Genomic DNA, 15754 nt, shown 5'->3' with positions numbered 1-15754 from the left:
TCTTTTTGAAACAAAAAAAATAAAATTGAAATAGTAAAATCAGAATAAAAATCCTACAAGTAAAATTAAGGTAAAAATGGTAGTGTATTTAATTGAAATCATTATGTATTAACTGAAATATGCAAAACTTATTTTGAAATTTTCTTATTTTTACTTATGTAATTGAAATATATGCCCACAAAAGTACCATTTAGGAATGAATGTCATTGACAAAAAGTAAATACAAAAAACTTTTGCATCCTAAAGATTCATTGTGAGGTTTTAGAATGAAGAACAAGGCTCCAATCAACCAGCCTAAGCTTTAGCTTTTCTTTTTCATATTTTAACTATTGAACTTATTATTTTGTATTCAATAGTAAGTTTTTTAAATATAAAATATTACATCTAATGATCACGAAGTATGCATCCATACCATAGTTGTTTTTGTTTATTTTATTTATTTTCGTCATCATAATTATATTGTTTATTTATTTATGCATATTATTCTCACAAATTGCAATAAAAATGTTAACCTTCTTTATATACTTTGTTAATTTCTAATCTTGAAAGTATTGATTGTTAGTACTACATAAAGCAAAAATTGATGTTTGACTTGTGTGACCGTGAAGTCATCAGTTCAAATCCCAATATCTCGGGTCATCTGCCTCTAGTGTGAGTTGTTTGTCGGCCTAGTTTGCAGGATATTAAATTCGACTGGTAGTTTACCCAGTGCTCACTTTCGAGTAGCAACCGTCAAATTCCTACGTCAACAAAAAAAAAAAAAAAAAACCCCAATAGATCCTTTACATGGTCTTTATCATAAAATGGTGAGTTTTATTATGTAAGTGTGGTTGATGGTTTGTTTCAAACAAAAATTATAAATATAAAAACATCTCTAATATGTTGAGAGTTATCATATGAGATGTTTATATTATTAGAACATGAAAATTATGAAACTATCATACTGCTAAATTCTAAGTTCAACACTGTTTCCTCGTATCAACAAATACAGAGCATGTTTGGTTGTGTTTTATCACCAAGTTTCACATTATATATGCTTAAATTTGACGCATGTTCGAAAACTACTTAGAATGGATGGCAACCAGTACTAAAAGTGCACTGGATAAACCTTCGGCCGAATCTAATACCTTCCAAATTATGCAAACTAAGTTCGACAAGACAAGTCACACTAGACGAACCATGTGTGACATGGAGGTGTGGGGGATTTGAACCCATAACTTCATGGTCGCGAATTCACCCCACACCACTAGGTCATCTCTTACGAGACTTGTTTTTAACATGAAATGTGGGTTGGGTGTGATTGGTAGTACCACAGACAAGAAGCATATGTAAATCAATAAGTATACTCTTTCAACCGTCTAAAACTGTATAACCTATTTATTATATAGACAACCTATTTATTTATTTTCTCATCAAACTTTTAATACTCATTTTGTTCTATTTTAACTCATTCTCAATTCAAAATACCAAAATAAACCAAAAACGCTGTAGGGATTCCCTTGCTTTTTTTCCCTCTCACAAACACACTTCACTGTATCTACTGTCAAAATGCTCTCCCTAGGTATCATAGGTTCTATTTATGTTCACTTCCGGAAATTTTATCATTTTTCAAAAAAAAAATTCTAACAAATAATATAACACCAAATTCATATTTTTTATCACAAAATATCAGGTCATATATTCAGCCTTCTAGTATTTCTAAAATTTTCATTAACTCCAAAAAAAAATTGTGTCCAAATGAAGCCATGGCAATAATCACTCATGTTAAAAAGAAAATTCATGTATCTACATATAAAAAAATAAATAAATAAATAAATAACCAACTATTCTTCCTTTATCCACCATACTCTCTCTCCAACTGATGATTGTGCTTGTGCTTGTGGACAATAATAATACAACATGACAATATTTCATATGCATTAATAAATGAAGCACCCAGCCTAGCCTAGCCAACCTCATTTCTCACTCTACCCCTAATACCAACATAACAAAAACAACATTACATGCCAATTTCTCCAAATGAGTCTCACCTTATTAAACTTAGCTCACCACCTATATATATATATATATATATATATATTCATATTCTTGAATCTAAACAAAGCCTTCAAAAATCATAGGGTAAATCCACTTTCAAGCAAGTCAATATTTTAGACTGTAACTCAATTCCCAACAATCATTATCTTTTCAACCCTCATTCAAAAATAAAATATTGGAGGTATGAGCAGGAGCAACAAAATTTGATACAAGATACACTGGATCGGAACTGTATACAAGTAAATATTTAATGACTATACAGAATCTCAAACCTATGGAAAGCTCGGTAAGTTGTCCAATACCTGGTATATTTTCCCAATAAGCTTGGAAATACTGTGACTAGTTGAGTCATGATTCATGCATCTTCTTGGGTAAATTAATCGTGGATAATGAAACTTCAGCAAGGTTTGAACGGTCAGGTCAAACTCAAGAGAAAGACTTTGCCTGTTGCAGGATCTGGGCTTCCAAACAATTCAGCTCCATATACTGGCATGCACTGGAAACTCACTCCACTTTAAATAGTGTTCTGAACTTGATAGTTTGGAATAAATTATAATTCAATCTAGTGAAGAAGTTATGTAGCTAGAGTATTGAGACCACATTAAATTATCTAGATATACTGGAAAACATAACATAAAAAAAATTAAAATTAAAATACCTGTCATAAATTATGTAATCAATCAAAAGAAAGCTATAGCCATGGCTGGGAAAGAGAAATTGCAGAAGTTGATGCCTGGAGAGATTGATGGTCATATATTGCAGATTTGAGAATGTTGTACTGCTCACAAGTAGAAGAATACAGTGCATTGGAGTATGCAATCTTTGCCTGCACCATAGATTATCATACAGTTTGAATTTTTAATACAACAACTTTATAGTGGGCATATAACAATTCTACCGTAAGTAAAAGCAGTGAAAAAGGACTCCTAGGCAAGACCATGAGTATGCGACTCTGTAATTTCTTACAAATTTATCAAATGCAGATATAACATGCCTGCCCAGCTAAGCCGAATCTATTCACCACATGATGTTAAAATAAATAAATTAAATGATAAAAACAAAGGATGCACTCCTAGTCATGGATGTCAAAATTAACGTAAGTGTCGGAACTTTTCAAGATTTTCTACTACAACTCAGCAAACCAAAAGCGAGGGGTAGGCTGCTATCTCAGTTAAAAACACACATTGCTTACAATGAATGATTAAACGAAAATTACCAAGATGAGCTATAATAACTTCAAATATAATATATGATATTTTAGTGATACCCAAGATCCAGAAATGTTAACATAGCATATACTCAGATCTCAAGCATCTGCTGAGAAGGTATATTAATTGTACACAAAAACATCATCAAAATAATAAAATAATAATAATAACCCAGAGCTACAAATAAAACCAGTTCTGCCAAGGGCATTGCAATTACAGTTTTGCACGTTTGATCCCCCTTCTAAATATTTTGAGGGAAAGAACAACTCAAACCAAACATAAATCACAACTGCAAAGTTTAACTGAACTTCTAGGCCATCAACAGAGAAGTAGCACCTAAGCATGTATGTCACCCTCCAACCTAACAAGGACATATTTGCTGAAATACTGTCGAGACATCCAGATAATGGCAGACTGTCTATCTACAGCCAATAACAATGTACACTCGCAAATAACAAATTCATTGTGTGGCTTTAATCTCTTGTATTTCTCCCAGTACCATGCACCTTCTATGACCCTGATCTAACATAATTTTCCTTTGTAAAAAAAAAATGCCAAATAAAAGAGTGGTGTTTCCTTGCTCTGACAGTCAGTGCTCAAGCTTCATAGGTTATTTACATTTCTCTTTTTTTTTTTTTTAATGAGTGAACTGTGTTACAATAGGCAGCTTGTAACATAGAGCTAACCAAAAGTTTCCCTGTTTCGGTTTTAAGTATCCATTATTTTTGTGACTGGGCAAGACTTTCCAGAACCCAGCAATACCACATTTTCACATCTTCCATATAGGCTATTGTTTGCACTTTTTTTTTTTTTTTCTCTTTTAAATCATTTGTATCAGAGGTATTGTCCAAAAATTATATAGAGCATGCAATATGCCAGAGACAATCAGAAATTTGAGGTAACCTCTTCAGAACCCTTGAAAGCTGCAGTGACGTCCCTATAGCTGATTTCTGGGGCTGCTGATAAACCAACTCCGTGAAAGGATATCACTCGTTTCTCCCCAATTTCTTTCTCAACCTATCATCAAGTCTGAGTTAAATTAGGATAACAGGGATTTATAAATGAAATCAAATCAACATCAAACACAACCTGAAGTGGAGGTGGCATAATATCATAGCACAATATTGCCAAGGGGTATATATGGCTAGGAACATCAGCATGTTCTGCAAGCCTTCTCATGTTGTCCACAGAGGAAGCATCAAAAGGTGCCTGCAAAAATAGCTCATAATGAGCTGATCAGACATACTAAGAAAATACGGACGAGGCAAGTAGATTAAACCAATTAACTACACATTATTTAAACAATTACATCCCCTCGTCCTGTCAATGTAATAATTTCTATGCCAAGTGTGGTGTGCAAGGGCATGCCTAACTCCTAGTCTGGCTGTGGTTTCTTGTCCATCTCCCTGATTTTCCTTGTAACATTCATATTTCTACCTACTGTTCTCCCATTTTCACATATATAAAATTTCAAATAAATAAAACTACAAATTATTTGTTAGCAAGTCAACATTCCAAAACACAATAAGAACACATTCAATTTCTGCTACTTTATCATCCAGGCATTGCACTATGGTTGAGAGTTTTTGGAGCCATGACAGTCAGAGCAAAATATGCATTATCAATGTGTGGTACAAAATCATATATATATATACATATATTTGTCCTATAAGCATTTTTGCAGAAATAAAACAAAGTTCCAAGATAAACAAAAAGTACAACTTATTTTTTAAATAATGAAAAGGACAGATCAAGAACAGAAAAGAAGGAAAGCTTTTAGAGAAGATGGAAAATAAATAAATACAAATTAAAGTACAAAAAAAGGAAAAATAAATAACTAAATAAAAGGCACAGTAGTGATGATTTCAACACATTACATGTTAATTAAAAGATACAAAATAAATAATTGGCAGCCTTATGTAACAGGTTGGTACTCTAGATAAAACATACTCAATGTGCCCAGTACAAGTGCCTTAGTGCACCAAGCACCAAGCATAACAATGCAAGAAGGGAACTAGACCAGCTCCATGCTCTGAAGCACACACTACAAATAAATATGGTGATAACAAGAAGATTTCCATGTATGTGTTGAATCTTTGGGTAGTGCTTATCATCATTTGATTGTTTTTTTCAGCCAACCAAAGGCAAACATCCAATCAAATAAGCTTATACTTGAAATATATTAGCAAGTTTGAAATTTGAAAGAGATTCATGTTACAGCCTCATTGTTAAATGATCTGTAACTTTTCAGAGAGAGATCAAGATACCCTCGTATGCATCAGCTTGAATTTCTAATTCTGTCAAACAGGTAACAAATTCAAATATAAGTAAATTGTTCCAGAACAGGCACACTGTAGAACAAAGTTGATGAAGGGGAATCATTTCAAATTTCTAGATCATATTAATATAGAGACTTTTAGGTGATAGAAGCATAATAATATTTGGCATAGATATTATAACACATGCATTATGGTGTTATACATGGAGCACTTTTTAACATTACAAAGTACGGTAATTTAGCCCAATTATTATATTTCTGTCTTTAGATATTATTGTAATAACTTAGATCATCATCATAGAAATCAGCATAGATAACAACTTGAACAGATCAAATATATATTTATGGGTTATAAAAGGTGTTACAAATTTAAATGACCAAGTTATTTTGGACAGTAAGTGTAATTTTTTTTTTTATAAAAATCAAGTAATAAATATTATATAATCAACAAAAATAATATAAGATAAAATAAAATAAAAATATAAACAAACTAAAAGGCTTATGTAAACCCCTATATACATATATATTATGTCAGCCAATTTCACATCTGCAAGCAAAACCCTGTCCACAATGCACACACACAACAATTATTTCCAAGATTAAGTACAGAGAATGCGTTCAAATCATGTATATGAAATATCTAGGATCATCAGGGAGTAGAGAAGGAAAACCAAGGAACTGAGAACTGAAGACATTAGGTAAGCTGCAAGAATTTCCACAATCTATGCTAATGCAATTCGCTATAGTGTAGTGTACCATGGCTCACCATTCCAAGCACCATAGAAATATGTGTGTGTGTGTGTGTGTGTGTGTTTGTGCATGTATTAAGTTGTATTTAGGAACTGCAACAAACCCAGTAAGTTAAGATAAAAATAAACAAAACCTATTAAGGAAGCTGCTTTATCAGGTGTAGACAATGCATAGGTCATGTGACAGCAGCTATGAAACATGGGGCTCTTAGCAGCTGCCATATATCTTGTTCTTAGGATTCTTATTAGTATAAAAAAATGAAAATAACATTAATAATCCAAAACTAAATTTTCCTGAAGACAACACAACTTCTCCCATTGCTAAACTAATTACTGCATTTGTACCATAATTGTTAAAAAAATGTCATAAATGATGATGGCAAAAGAAGTCGGAGGTGCAGAAAACATTTAAGGAGGAAAAAACTGGCATGAAAGGAACATGAGATCTAAGTTCTATGAGAAAATTTTTGGACTGAATCATTTGTATGTTAAAAAAATCAATACTACAGTAGACTGAGTAGCATCACATAAAGAAAGACACGTACTGGATACCATTCTTTTGTAACAGAATCTGGGCGATCCCTTCCACCACTGGGTGCAATCCAAATAATTTTTGATCCACCCCTTCAATGAGAGAAAATTATTAGTGGAATTACACTCCAAAAAGCAAGTATTTGAGGCTGTCATTATATTTTTTTACATTTTAATAGAAGGGTAATAAGGGTAATGTGCAAATTTCTGGGAAATAACTAATATTTACATTGGTTATCCATATACTAATTTTATAGCACAATTTAAACACAGGCAAACCTCTACCAAGGTCATATTTTGCAAAGTAGATGTATCATTTCAATACAATTATGGCTAACATTGCAAAATAGGAATTTATACCACTTTTCATTTCTGGCACAAATTACTTATCATGGGTCGTGGCCATGGAAAATCATTTCGAATCTTGAGCCTAGAAGAAACACTTGGTTGCATTATTTCCCAACAAATCTCTCGAAGCTTAAGCTGAAATCGATGGGTTAAGCGTTGTTTTTATGTTTAAAGTCCCCCTTGTTGTATTGTATTGTAATCCCTTGCTTGGGGCCTACCACTATGTATGATCTTTCCATTACTAATGAATCAAACCTTTTTTCCTCTTATATGTATTTATATGGCAACTTAAATAGGTTGAGCTCTTTGATACATTACACAAAAATAATATATTACATCTTGCTCATTGAATTTCCAATGATTTTACATTTACTAATGTTGTGTTGATATAGAGAGAAACGTATATTATTATGAGAAATTTAACAAAAGAACAAAACATAGAATTTAGTCTCGTCATACCATAATACACTCCCAGACCCATGCTAAAAGGCCGATTCTTAAAGTACTTCATAAGCCTAAAATACGAACCCTAGACGCTCATTTAGAATCGGTCACCCTAAGCTAATCGAAATAACTTAATGGGCCTCAACCTTAACAGGCTTAGCCCCAATACTATTTTCTCTAACAATCCTGCACTCTCTAAAACAATCTTGTCCTTAAGGGAGGTGGTAGACTCCAGCTATTTGGAATGGTTGTGGGGGTGGTGGTGGTGGGCAGTGCCTAGAAGTTCTGTGGTGCCAACAGACAATTACAACAGTAGCACTTCTCTATGATAGTGGCAATGCAAGGCAGTGGCAATGTAACTCCTATTTGGGGGAGTGGTGACCAACAGAAACAGAAATTTTGTTCTGTTTTGGGCTAGATGGCTAGTGGCAGCGAATCCAGCAACTCAGACCATTGTTACAGAGCAAAAGAAATTTATTATGAAGAAATTAAACAAAGCCAAAAACTAAAGGAATTTCTTCTTTTTACGGAGATGGTCTCCCTATAACAAAACAAAAGGTTGATTCTTGAAGTCAACAACATCATAAGCCAAAGTCCTAACTTGATGAATTTTCCTAATAATAACTCAAAGGGAACATCAATGTACCTCAAAAGCATTGCCATCTCTTTCAGGCTTTTTGTGTTTGCTCTTTTTTTCATATCTGTTAGCTTAGGGTCGTCATTCATGTGCTTCTTTGAATATACACACAAAAGATTCCTGATCAATCATAGCTCAGTTAAATACTTCATTAAGCAGGTGACAGCATTTAACACAGATGAACTGAGAATAATAAAGCACCTCCCCATACTAAATGGTTTGCAAAGAGGATCAGTTACCACCCTATCCCCTGCTACGTAAATCTGCATATGTAATCGAAGGTTGGCAAATGAGAATTTTAAACTTGTATTTGAATAATTACAAATTTATCATCACCATATTCTCAGCAATAAACGGATGGGTAGATTCAAGCAACAAAGCAATAACAGCTGGATCAGCTTCTGTTTGGTGGTTGGAGATTAAAATGACGTTCTCACCCTGAAATTTAAGACATACATTACTAATTACATGTGCATGGTCAGCCTATTACAGCACGATAAACATGGCATTGGCAATTGTGGACAACAAAGAAAGTTAGCAGAGACAGTTAAGATTCCTCTTAAGACACAATGATACCTTAAAAAAATTCTACACTCAAATTTAATTTGTGACAACACTTGAACAGAATCAACAACCAAATACACAGATGGATTATGTACTGTAAAGGATAAATATAGGGTAGAACATGCAAGACAATAAAACAGAGAGGCGAAGCCCATAAGGTGAGGTCATAACTCTTAAGTTGCCAAATTACATTCCTGAAAATGAGTACGGGACCTTAAAATTTTCCAGAATGACAAGTAAAATTTGGACACACGAGTCCAGGTGAAGAAGTGGTATAAAAACTTTACAGGAAACCTAGTAGCATTAAATCTAGAAGAGAATTTATGTCTCAATTGAATAAAATGGCGCATGAAATTCTCAAAGCTGAATCCATAGTGAGATGGAGGCTCAAACAATGATGATAATGTGATTCTATTATATTATATAAACTTTTTCAGAGTAAATAAACTGCAAGAGACATAATAGATCAAGCCAGACAATGGGAAAGAAATATGACACAGACCAATCATAATAGACTACAAGATAAAATATACACCTGCTGAAGCTTAGTTTCCATCTCATTGAAGAGAGGAAGATTCCCAAGAAAAGAATTTCTGATCAACAGAAAAAGAACAGGAATCAGCTTGTGTAGAAAGTACAACCAGAAAGTAACACATACTCGCAAATCAGTTGACGTTAGAAAAGAGTATGGAATAATGAGTACAAAATTCCAGTTTTCAAACACTACTTATATAGCTCATAACAAGGAAAAAAAAAAAGTTGAAAAAGTCATCAACCAAGGAGTTAATATTGGTCTGGACTCTGGAGCAATGAGTCTAACCTAATTCAACCAAATTTGCATTGTGTTAGGTCTAGATTTATAGGATTGAGATGGGTTTTTTTTGTGTTTTTCTTTTTTTGTGGATGGCAATGAGTTGGTCTTGCTAAGCAGCATTCACAGTAGGATCCAAGAGAGAGATTTTACTAATGCATTTAATATTTCCTTCTATTTAGTTTAGTGGTCCACATCCCAAACACATGCAAGAACTAAGTAATCTGTTTTGAGGGAGTTTTGATAAGATTAAAGTCTGATATAAGTAAAGGTAAGATCAACTACCAAACATCACAGCAGATTCATATTACAAGAACTAATGTATAGAGAAAAGACTCAACAGTTTACATTAACTTTATCACATAATTAATTTAAAAAATTATGCAATGGGACTGTTCAGACCCAACTTCAGACAAATCAACATCCCAACCATATAGATAAATACCTAAATAGACCCCACCCATTTCCCACACTTTCATTTTATACAGTCTATTTCAACCATTAACTTCAGAACCACGTAAACAACTGCACATTTCTTAAGAAGTCTCACAGATCACTTCACATAATGTTACAACATACAGAAAATCATGGTCATTGATTTACAAAAAAAGTACTTTTGCTTACCATTAGCATTCACTCACCAGGTAAAGAGAAACAGATCAGTGGCTATTGTCTAACCTGAAGTCAATCAATGGACGAATATATTTTTGTCCAAACATGTAGTAGTCAAATGGTGCTCGAATGGCTTCATGATAGGGTGAGAATTGAAATGGGTCCTGCAAATTCCATCTTATGTTTAAGATGATTACAGGTTGCTGAATGTTTCAGTTAGAAAACAGAATAAACATAAACAGTAATGTGACTACCAATACATCCATGAAAATACGATCCAAAGCAATGGCCATATTGGATATAATAACCTCCTTAGCTTTGGGGTGTCCACTATAGACAACCTGAATGTTAAGACACAAGAAAATGAAATTGCATCTATTTCAGATATTTGAGAGCCATGAACAAATATATATATATATATATATAATTCACCTTATTGCTTGTTGCTTGTTACGACAATAAATAAAGACAACAGTCAAGTTCATCAGCTTTTCAATTTCAACTAAAGCTTATATTTCAAGATGAAAGCTAAGCTTCAATATGCTTCAGAAAATTGCACAAAAAAATAAATAAAATATGTTCAAAAAATCCCAAATTAAAAATTTTAATAGTTAAATCCATTTTAGAACAATAGTAATGGCATTGTATATCTATATGAAAATTAATAATTAAAATTTACTAAAGAATTTTAGCACATATATACTATTACTATATATTCACATAATTTTAACAAAAATAATGGAATATTGTTGGAAACCATTTGCAACAGTGTAAATGATTATATCAGTTTAAAAATAAGTAGAAAAGTCTGTTCCTTCCTTTTTCCCATTTTTTTTTTTTTATTTAACTAACTTTTTTGGATGTACATGATATTTTAAATACATGGAAGATAAATTGATACATTGCATAGTAATGAAGCAAGATAGTTGTAAATAAGGGTAACTTAAGTTGATTTACCAAAACCCAGTTCAATTTTTAGGTAATGAGTCAATTATGAATATGAGTTACATCATTTTTCTTTAGGTTACTTGGCTCAAAATTGACTTACAACCACTCATATGATGAAAATTCTCGGAAATATATATAAATATATATATATATATGAAACTGATGCGTTCGGGTCTAATTTTCTGGAAAATCGTTTTAAAATCTATGAATTAATTTCATAATAACTAAAAAGTTTAAGTTGAGGTAACGATAAGATCAATGGTAAGAGCAACACTCAACAATCGTCTATGAAAGTTGATATCTACATTTTCCTAAAAAAAAAAACAGAAAGAAAGGCATTCTAGCAAGTTAAGCCACAGATTTCCAGGATGAATAAGAATAGAGAACATATATAGCATGTACATAGCACCTATAAATGCAAACAAAGTAAGAAGAAATAAAGCTTTTTTATTTACACTTAAGGCCAATATTGGAGAAAATGAAACAAAAATACATACAATGGCTTTGATAATCAGACCTAATCTCCATCGGAAGACAACCCATAAAGCAAAGCCTAAAGAACAAAACAACTTCACACATAACATACTCATTACAGAGGTGGTATAGTGTAATTGATATATAGAAAAAGATGAAGTTAATGAACTGAATATTTTAATGATATAGTTTCTCTGCAAAGTCTAAAGCCCATCTGTGATATTTTCTTTTATCTAAGTGAGCAAAACTTGCAAAATTTAAGGGTTCATCAAATAATGCAAGATATGCAGCATAAGAATGTGACTATATAAAACCAACATGTTGATTCTAACAGATAAAAGTTTATGATATACTAGGCCTAGTAAAAACATTGCACCAAGAATAAGATTAATTTACTGCATTTCGGTAATTGTAGTACAATTCCTCCATCCCCTGAGCAATATGCGCTGGCAATTTTCCAGCTTCAGTTTCCTTCTGTATCAGCAAAAGCAAATCTGGAAGCACATAAGAGAGAAAGTAAAGTTTGTGGCATTCATAGTCACAGAAAGTTATTTACAAGTAATGGTGGGATTCCACACCAAAGCTTTCACCTAAAACAATAGAGCACACATACAAGCTGCATATAATTATGAAGATTGGGGTATTAGCATGAGATTGTGTGATGACATAAAACAAGGTATTGAATCAGGCAAATGGAGCATCTCAAAGACAGGGTAAAGGATCAATATTGAATCATGATAGTTCACATAAAGCAAAGAAATAACTGAAAAAAGGCACTCTATTAGAAATTGGACTGGATTTCATTCCCTTTCCAATCCACCGCCAGAGAAGTACAGTGAATCAGATTTCCGTAAAATGATTAGAGATTCTGAAGGTGCAGCACCATAATAGAAAGTTGTTTTGCCACAAAATCCTGAACTATAGGAGAGACAGTTCTGGAACACAAATGTAACACAACGGGATAAAGCTAACATGAGTGAATCACCTCATAAGGATTTGCTATTACTCAAATTAAAGGACATTAACAAAGTGAACAATGCATAAGTTAGACAGGCTTCATACTATCCAATGCTTTAATTGTCCTCTAAAACTAAAATTTCATCAGGTCCACCCATAGTTAAAGACTAACTAGAAAATACAGTAGCACATGACTACAAAGAACTTTCTAGTTGATAAGAAGAAATACCATTTCAGGCTACATGAGTTCATTTATCTGCATTCATACACAGTACAAATATCCCTAAATGTAATATATTTGTTACTATTGTCTATTGTATTAACAAAACACAAAAAAAATTACACGGTGACGGTTTAAAGTACAACTAAAAAGTCCGATCACTTTTCAATCAACGTAAACTTTCCAATTGTAAGAAATGTAATCAAATCAGTTTCTAAAAATAAGCAAGCATATCCTTTTTTGAAAATAAAAATAAAAAAATAAAAAATCTGATAATGAAGGCAGTGATTGCATCAAGTTCAACACTACTATGATATACATAAAAACCATGTGGTGAAGTGCCAAATGTAGAGATAAGATGTGCAGTCAACTAACATCAGATCCATAGAAAAGTGCACTAATTAACTCTGCTTATCTATCCATCCAACCATAGTCAAAGACTTAAAAAGAACATATGCGAATCAAGATACATACAGAAAACAACTGAATTAGCACATAATGAAGAACATTGAACAAACTTTTTGAATGATTAACATGAGAAAAGGCATATTTATCGTCTTTCACTTGAAAGGGTAGGGATATTAAGAGCACACAGTCAGTTTCAGATTTGACTGCACCAAATTGTTGAACATCTAAGGTTTAATAAAGAGCAAAAAGTTTCTCCAGCAAGCACTAGGCAACAAAAATTCAAACGACCAGACATTAATTGTCAAGAGTAACTCAGTACAGGTTCTGATGAAGACAACATTCCAGCTACATTGTTCAAGGATTATTTAAGAAGCTCACATTATCTCAAAATTTCTCAAAATTTTAACAGAGATGTTGAATATGTCCCGCAGAGGAAAAATGTGAGAACTCCTTTGGCCTCTCCACTTAATACCAATTGGTTTTAGGTTGAAAGCCCGGATCCTTGACATGATATAAGAGCCATAGTGCCTGTCCCGTTTGTATTTTCGAGATTATCATCTTGAGAGGAATTGGCTTATAAGGTTGAAGGGTCTCTCCATTTCTCCACTTAATACCAATTAGTTATAAACCCTTCCCACTTCTCCACATAATACCAATTAGTTTTAAAACTGGATCCCTTCTCAACAACAGGTTGGACAGAGATTCCATATCTAAGTCAATCTATGTAAACTCGTGTAGTATTTTATAGCATTGTATCGGTAGCAATGCTCGTTGATTATACCGCTCAAAAAACAAAACAACAAGAAAAAAGACATTCAGTAAAGGTCTTTATACACACAAAAATGCGTCCTTTTAAGTTGTGTTCTTTCTTGTTCCAATTATAGACTCTCATACCAAACTCCGAACCAGTATCTTCACTAACAAACCCAACAAAAAGTAACAATGCAAGATAAATCTCCTTAAAAAACAGCTCGGAAACAGAAAGTTAAATCACCGACAGAAAAATGCAAAAGCACACATCACCAACTACATGAAAAAATAATCAAGGAAAAAACAGTAAATAGCTAAAACTGACCTTGCTCAGTTCGCGCATCGAGAAAAGTTTGAACCGGCGAAACATCGCCGTGGTCAGAGGCGGAGACCGAGTCAGAGTCGACGACGGCGGCAGCAGCAGCAGCCGTAGTGCTGAAGGAGCTCTTATTACCATCAAGCGCCTTTGCCGTTCCCCGGAGATTGGGAGCGAAGAAAAGCAGAGAGGAACAACGGGCGACTCGGCCGACGGATCGCAGGGAGTAAGAGATTGTTGGCGCAGGAGAAACCCTAGAGTAGGCGAAGATAGCAGTAGAAGCAGAAGCTGAAGTAGAGAGAATCATTGTAGGGTAGAGGTCATCGGCGCGTGCGGAGATGATGATATATGAAGAAACGGCGGCTGCGGCTGCGGCTGCTTGTCGCCTGTCCGTTGAAATGTGACTCAAATAATTATTCAGTCGTTGGGAACGCCAAAATTGGATAATGCAATTGCAGAGCACCAAGATACACATTTAATTTATTCATAAATTTGGATTGGATTTTAAATACACAATTCTATTTTTTTAAAAAAAAAAATATTAAATTAAATATTTATTTTTTATTTTTATATTATACTTAAAAATTAATTTTATATTTAAAATATCATATCAATATCTATTTATATAACATTATTCAAATTCAAAATTTTTACTATTTAAATCTCTAACTCAAATTTAAATCCCAAAACAAAAGCACCCCTACCATACAGGCTATCATGTTCCCATAAAAAAATTACTCTTGGGTATGTATGAAGTTTTACAATATAAAATAATTATATTTGTAATAATATATTTATAATTTAACTAAAAATTAAGAATATTTTTATATTAATATATTATTAACTTTATATTTTTGAAAAATATTGACAAAAATAAGAAAAATAGTATTTTAAATTGAAACAAAAAATCTTAAAATAAAAGCAAAATTGCACGAAACTCATGTATTGTTTCACAAGACCTTTACATAAAATATATATATTGCTTATGTTCCTTAAGTATATTCAATTAAAATTTCGTAGAATTTTATTGAATTTTTAAAATTTGTATTCGAGCAGACTTTTGAAAATGATATAGAGATGATTTGAGCCAGAGTCAATTCTCCAAATTCATTTCACATTAGACTTGTTGAAGTAATATACACATTATAAAATTATGCTAAAATTTTAATCTAATAAAACAAATTAATATATTGAATAATAATATAATAAAAATTAAAAATTTTAATATATAAAATAGGATTATGCTATAATTTTATATATTTACTAATTATATATAATATATAATGAAGATAAAAATAATGAATAATTTAACAATATTTTTTTAACTATATTACATTTTTTATTTAATTATTTGAATTTTTTTTATCTACAAATGTGTTCTATATAAATTTATATAAATCAATAAAAAAATAAATATTTTACAATCCTACGAAATTTATACAAATCCATAAATAATCCAATC

At 32.4% G+C, this 15754-nt stretch overlaps 1 protein-coding gene across 3 annotated transcripts; it reads right to left on the bottom strand.

The window, feature by feature from the left end:
• Positions 1–2179: 2179 nt before the first annotated feature.
• On the bottom strand, positions 2180–14734 carry LOC127255565 (glycerol-3-phosphate acyltransferase, chloroplastic). 3 transcript variants are annotated; one of them, XM_051281153.1, is made up of 13 exons: positions 14302–14734; positions 12038–12135; positions 10474–10560; positions 10286–10383; positions 9332–9389; positions 8569–8670; positions 8434–8495; positions 8242–8352; positions 6818–6896; positions 4335–4454; positions 4149–4262; positions 2696–2863; positions 2180–2568 (listed from the first exon to the last, which is right to left on the bottom strand). In XM_051281153.1, the coding sequence occupies exons 1-12, from the start codon at positions 14597–14599 to the stop codon at positions 2729–2731; spliced, it is 1362 nt and encodes a 453-aa protein (XP_051137110.1). In that variant the 5' UTR covers positions 14600–14734; the 3' UTR covers positions 2180–2568; positions 2696–2728. The 3 variants fall into 3 exon arrangements, with proteins under 3 accessions (XP_051137110.1, XP_051137112.1, XP_051137109.1); XM_051281155.1 differs by having other exon boundaries at positions 2180–2533; XM_051281152.1 differs by having other exon boundaries at positions 2180–2563; positions 14302–14733.
• Between the last annotated feature and the right edge of the window lie 1020 nt (positions 14735–15754).

This window comes from Andrographis paniculata, unplaced genomic scaffold (genome assembly GCF_009805555.1).
Source record: "Andrographis paniculata isolate CXL003 unplaced genomic scaffold, ASM980555v1 Contig54END, whole genome shotgun sequence".
Lineage (NCBI taxonomy): Eukaryota > Viridiplantae > Streptophyta > Magnoliopsida > Lamiales > Acanthaceae > Andrographis > Andrographis paniculata.
Note: the sequence above shows the minus strand (reverse complement) of the source record. Positions and strands in the feature narration are given on the sequence as shown.

Coding starts and splice junctions, on each gene's coding strand:
- LOC127255565 (XM_051281153.1), bottom strand. CDS start 14,599: ATGATTCTCTCTACTTCAGCTTCTGCTTCTACTGCTATCTTCGCCTAC. Junction 12,136..14,301: donor CGATGCGCGAACTGAGCAAG/GTCAGTTTTAGC, acceptor ATGTGCTTCCAG/ATTTGCTTTTGCTGATACAG. Junction 6,897..8,241: donor GAGATGGCAATGCTTTTGAG/GTACATTGATGT, acceptor CTCTCATTGAAG/GGGTGGATCAAAAATTATTT.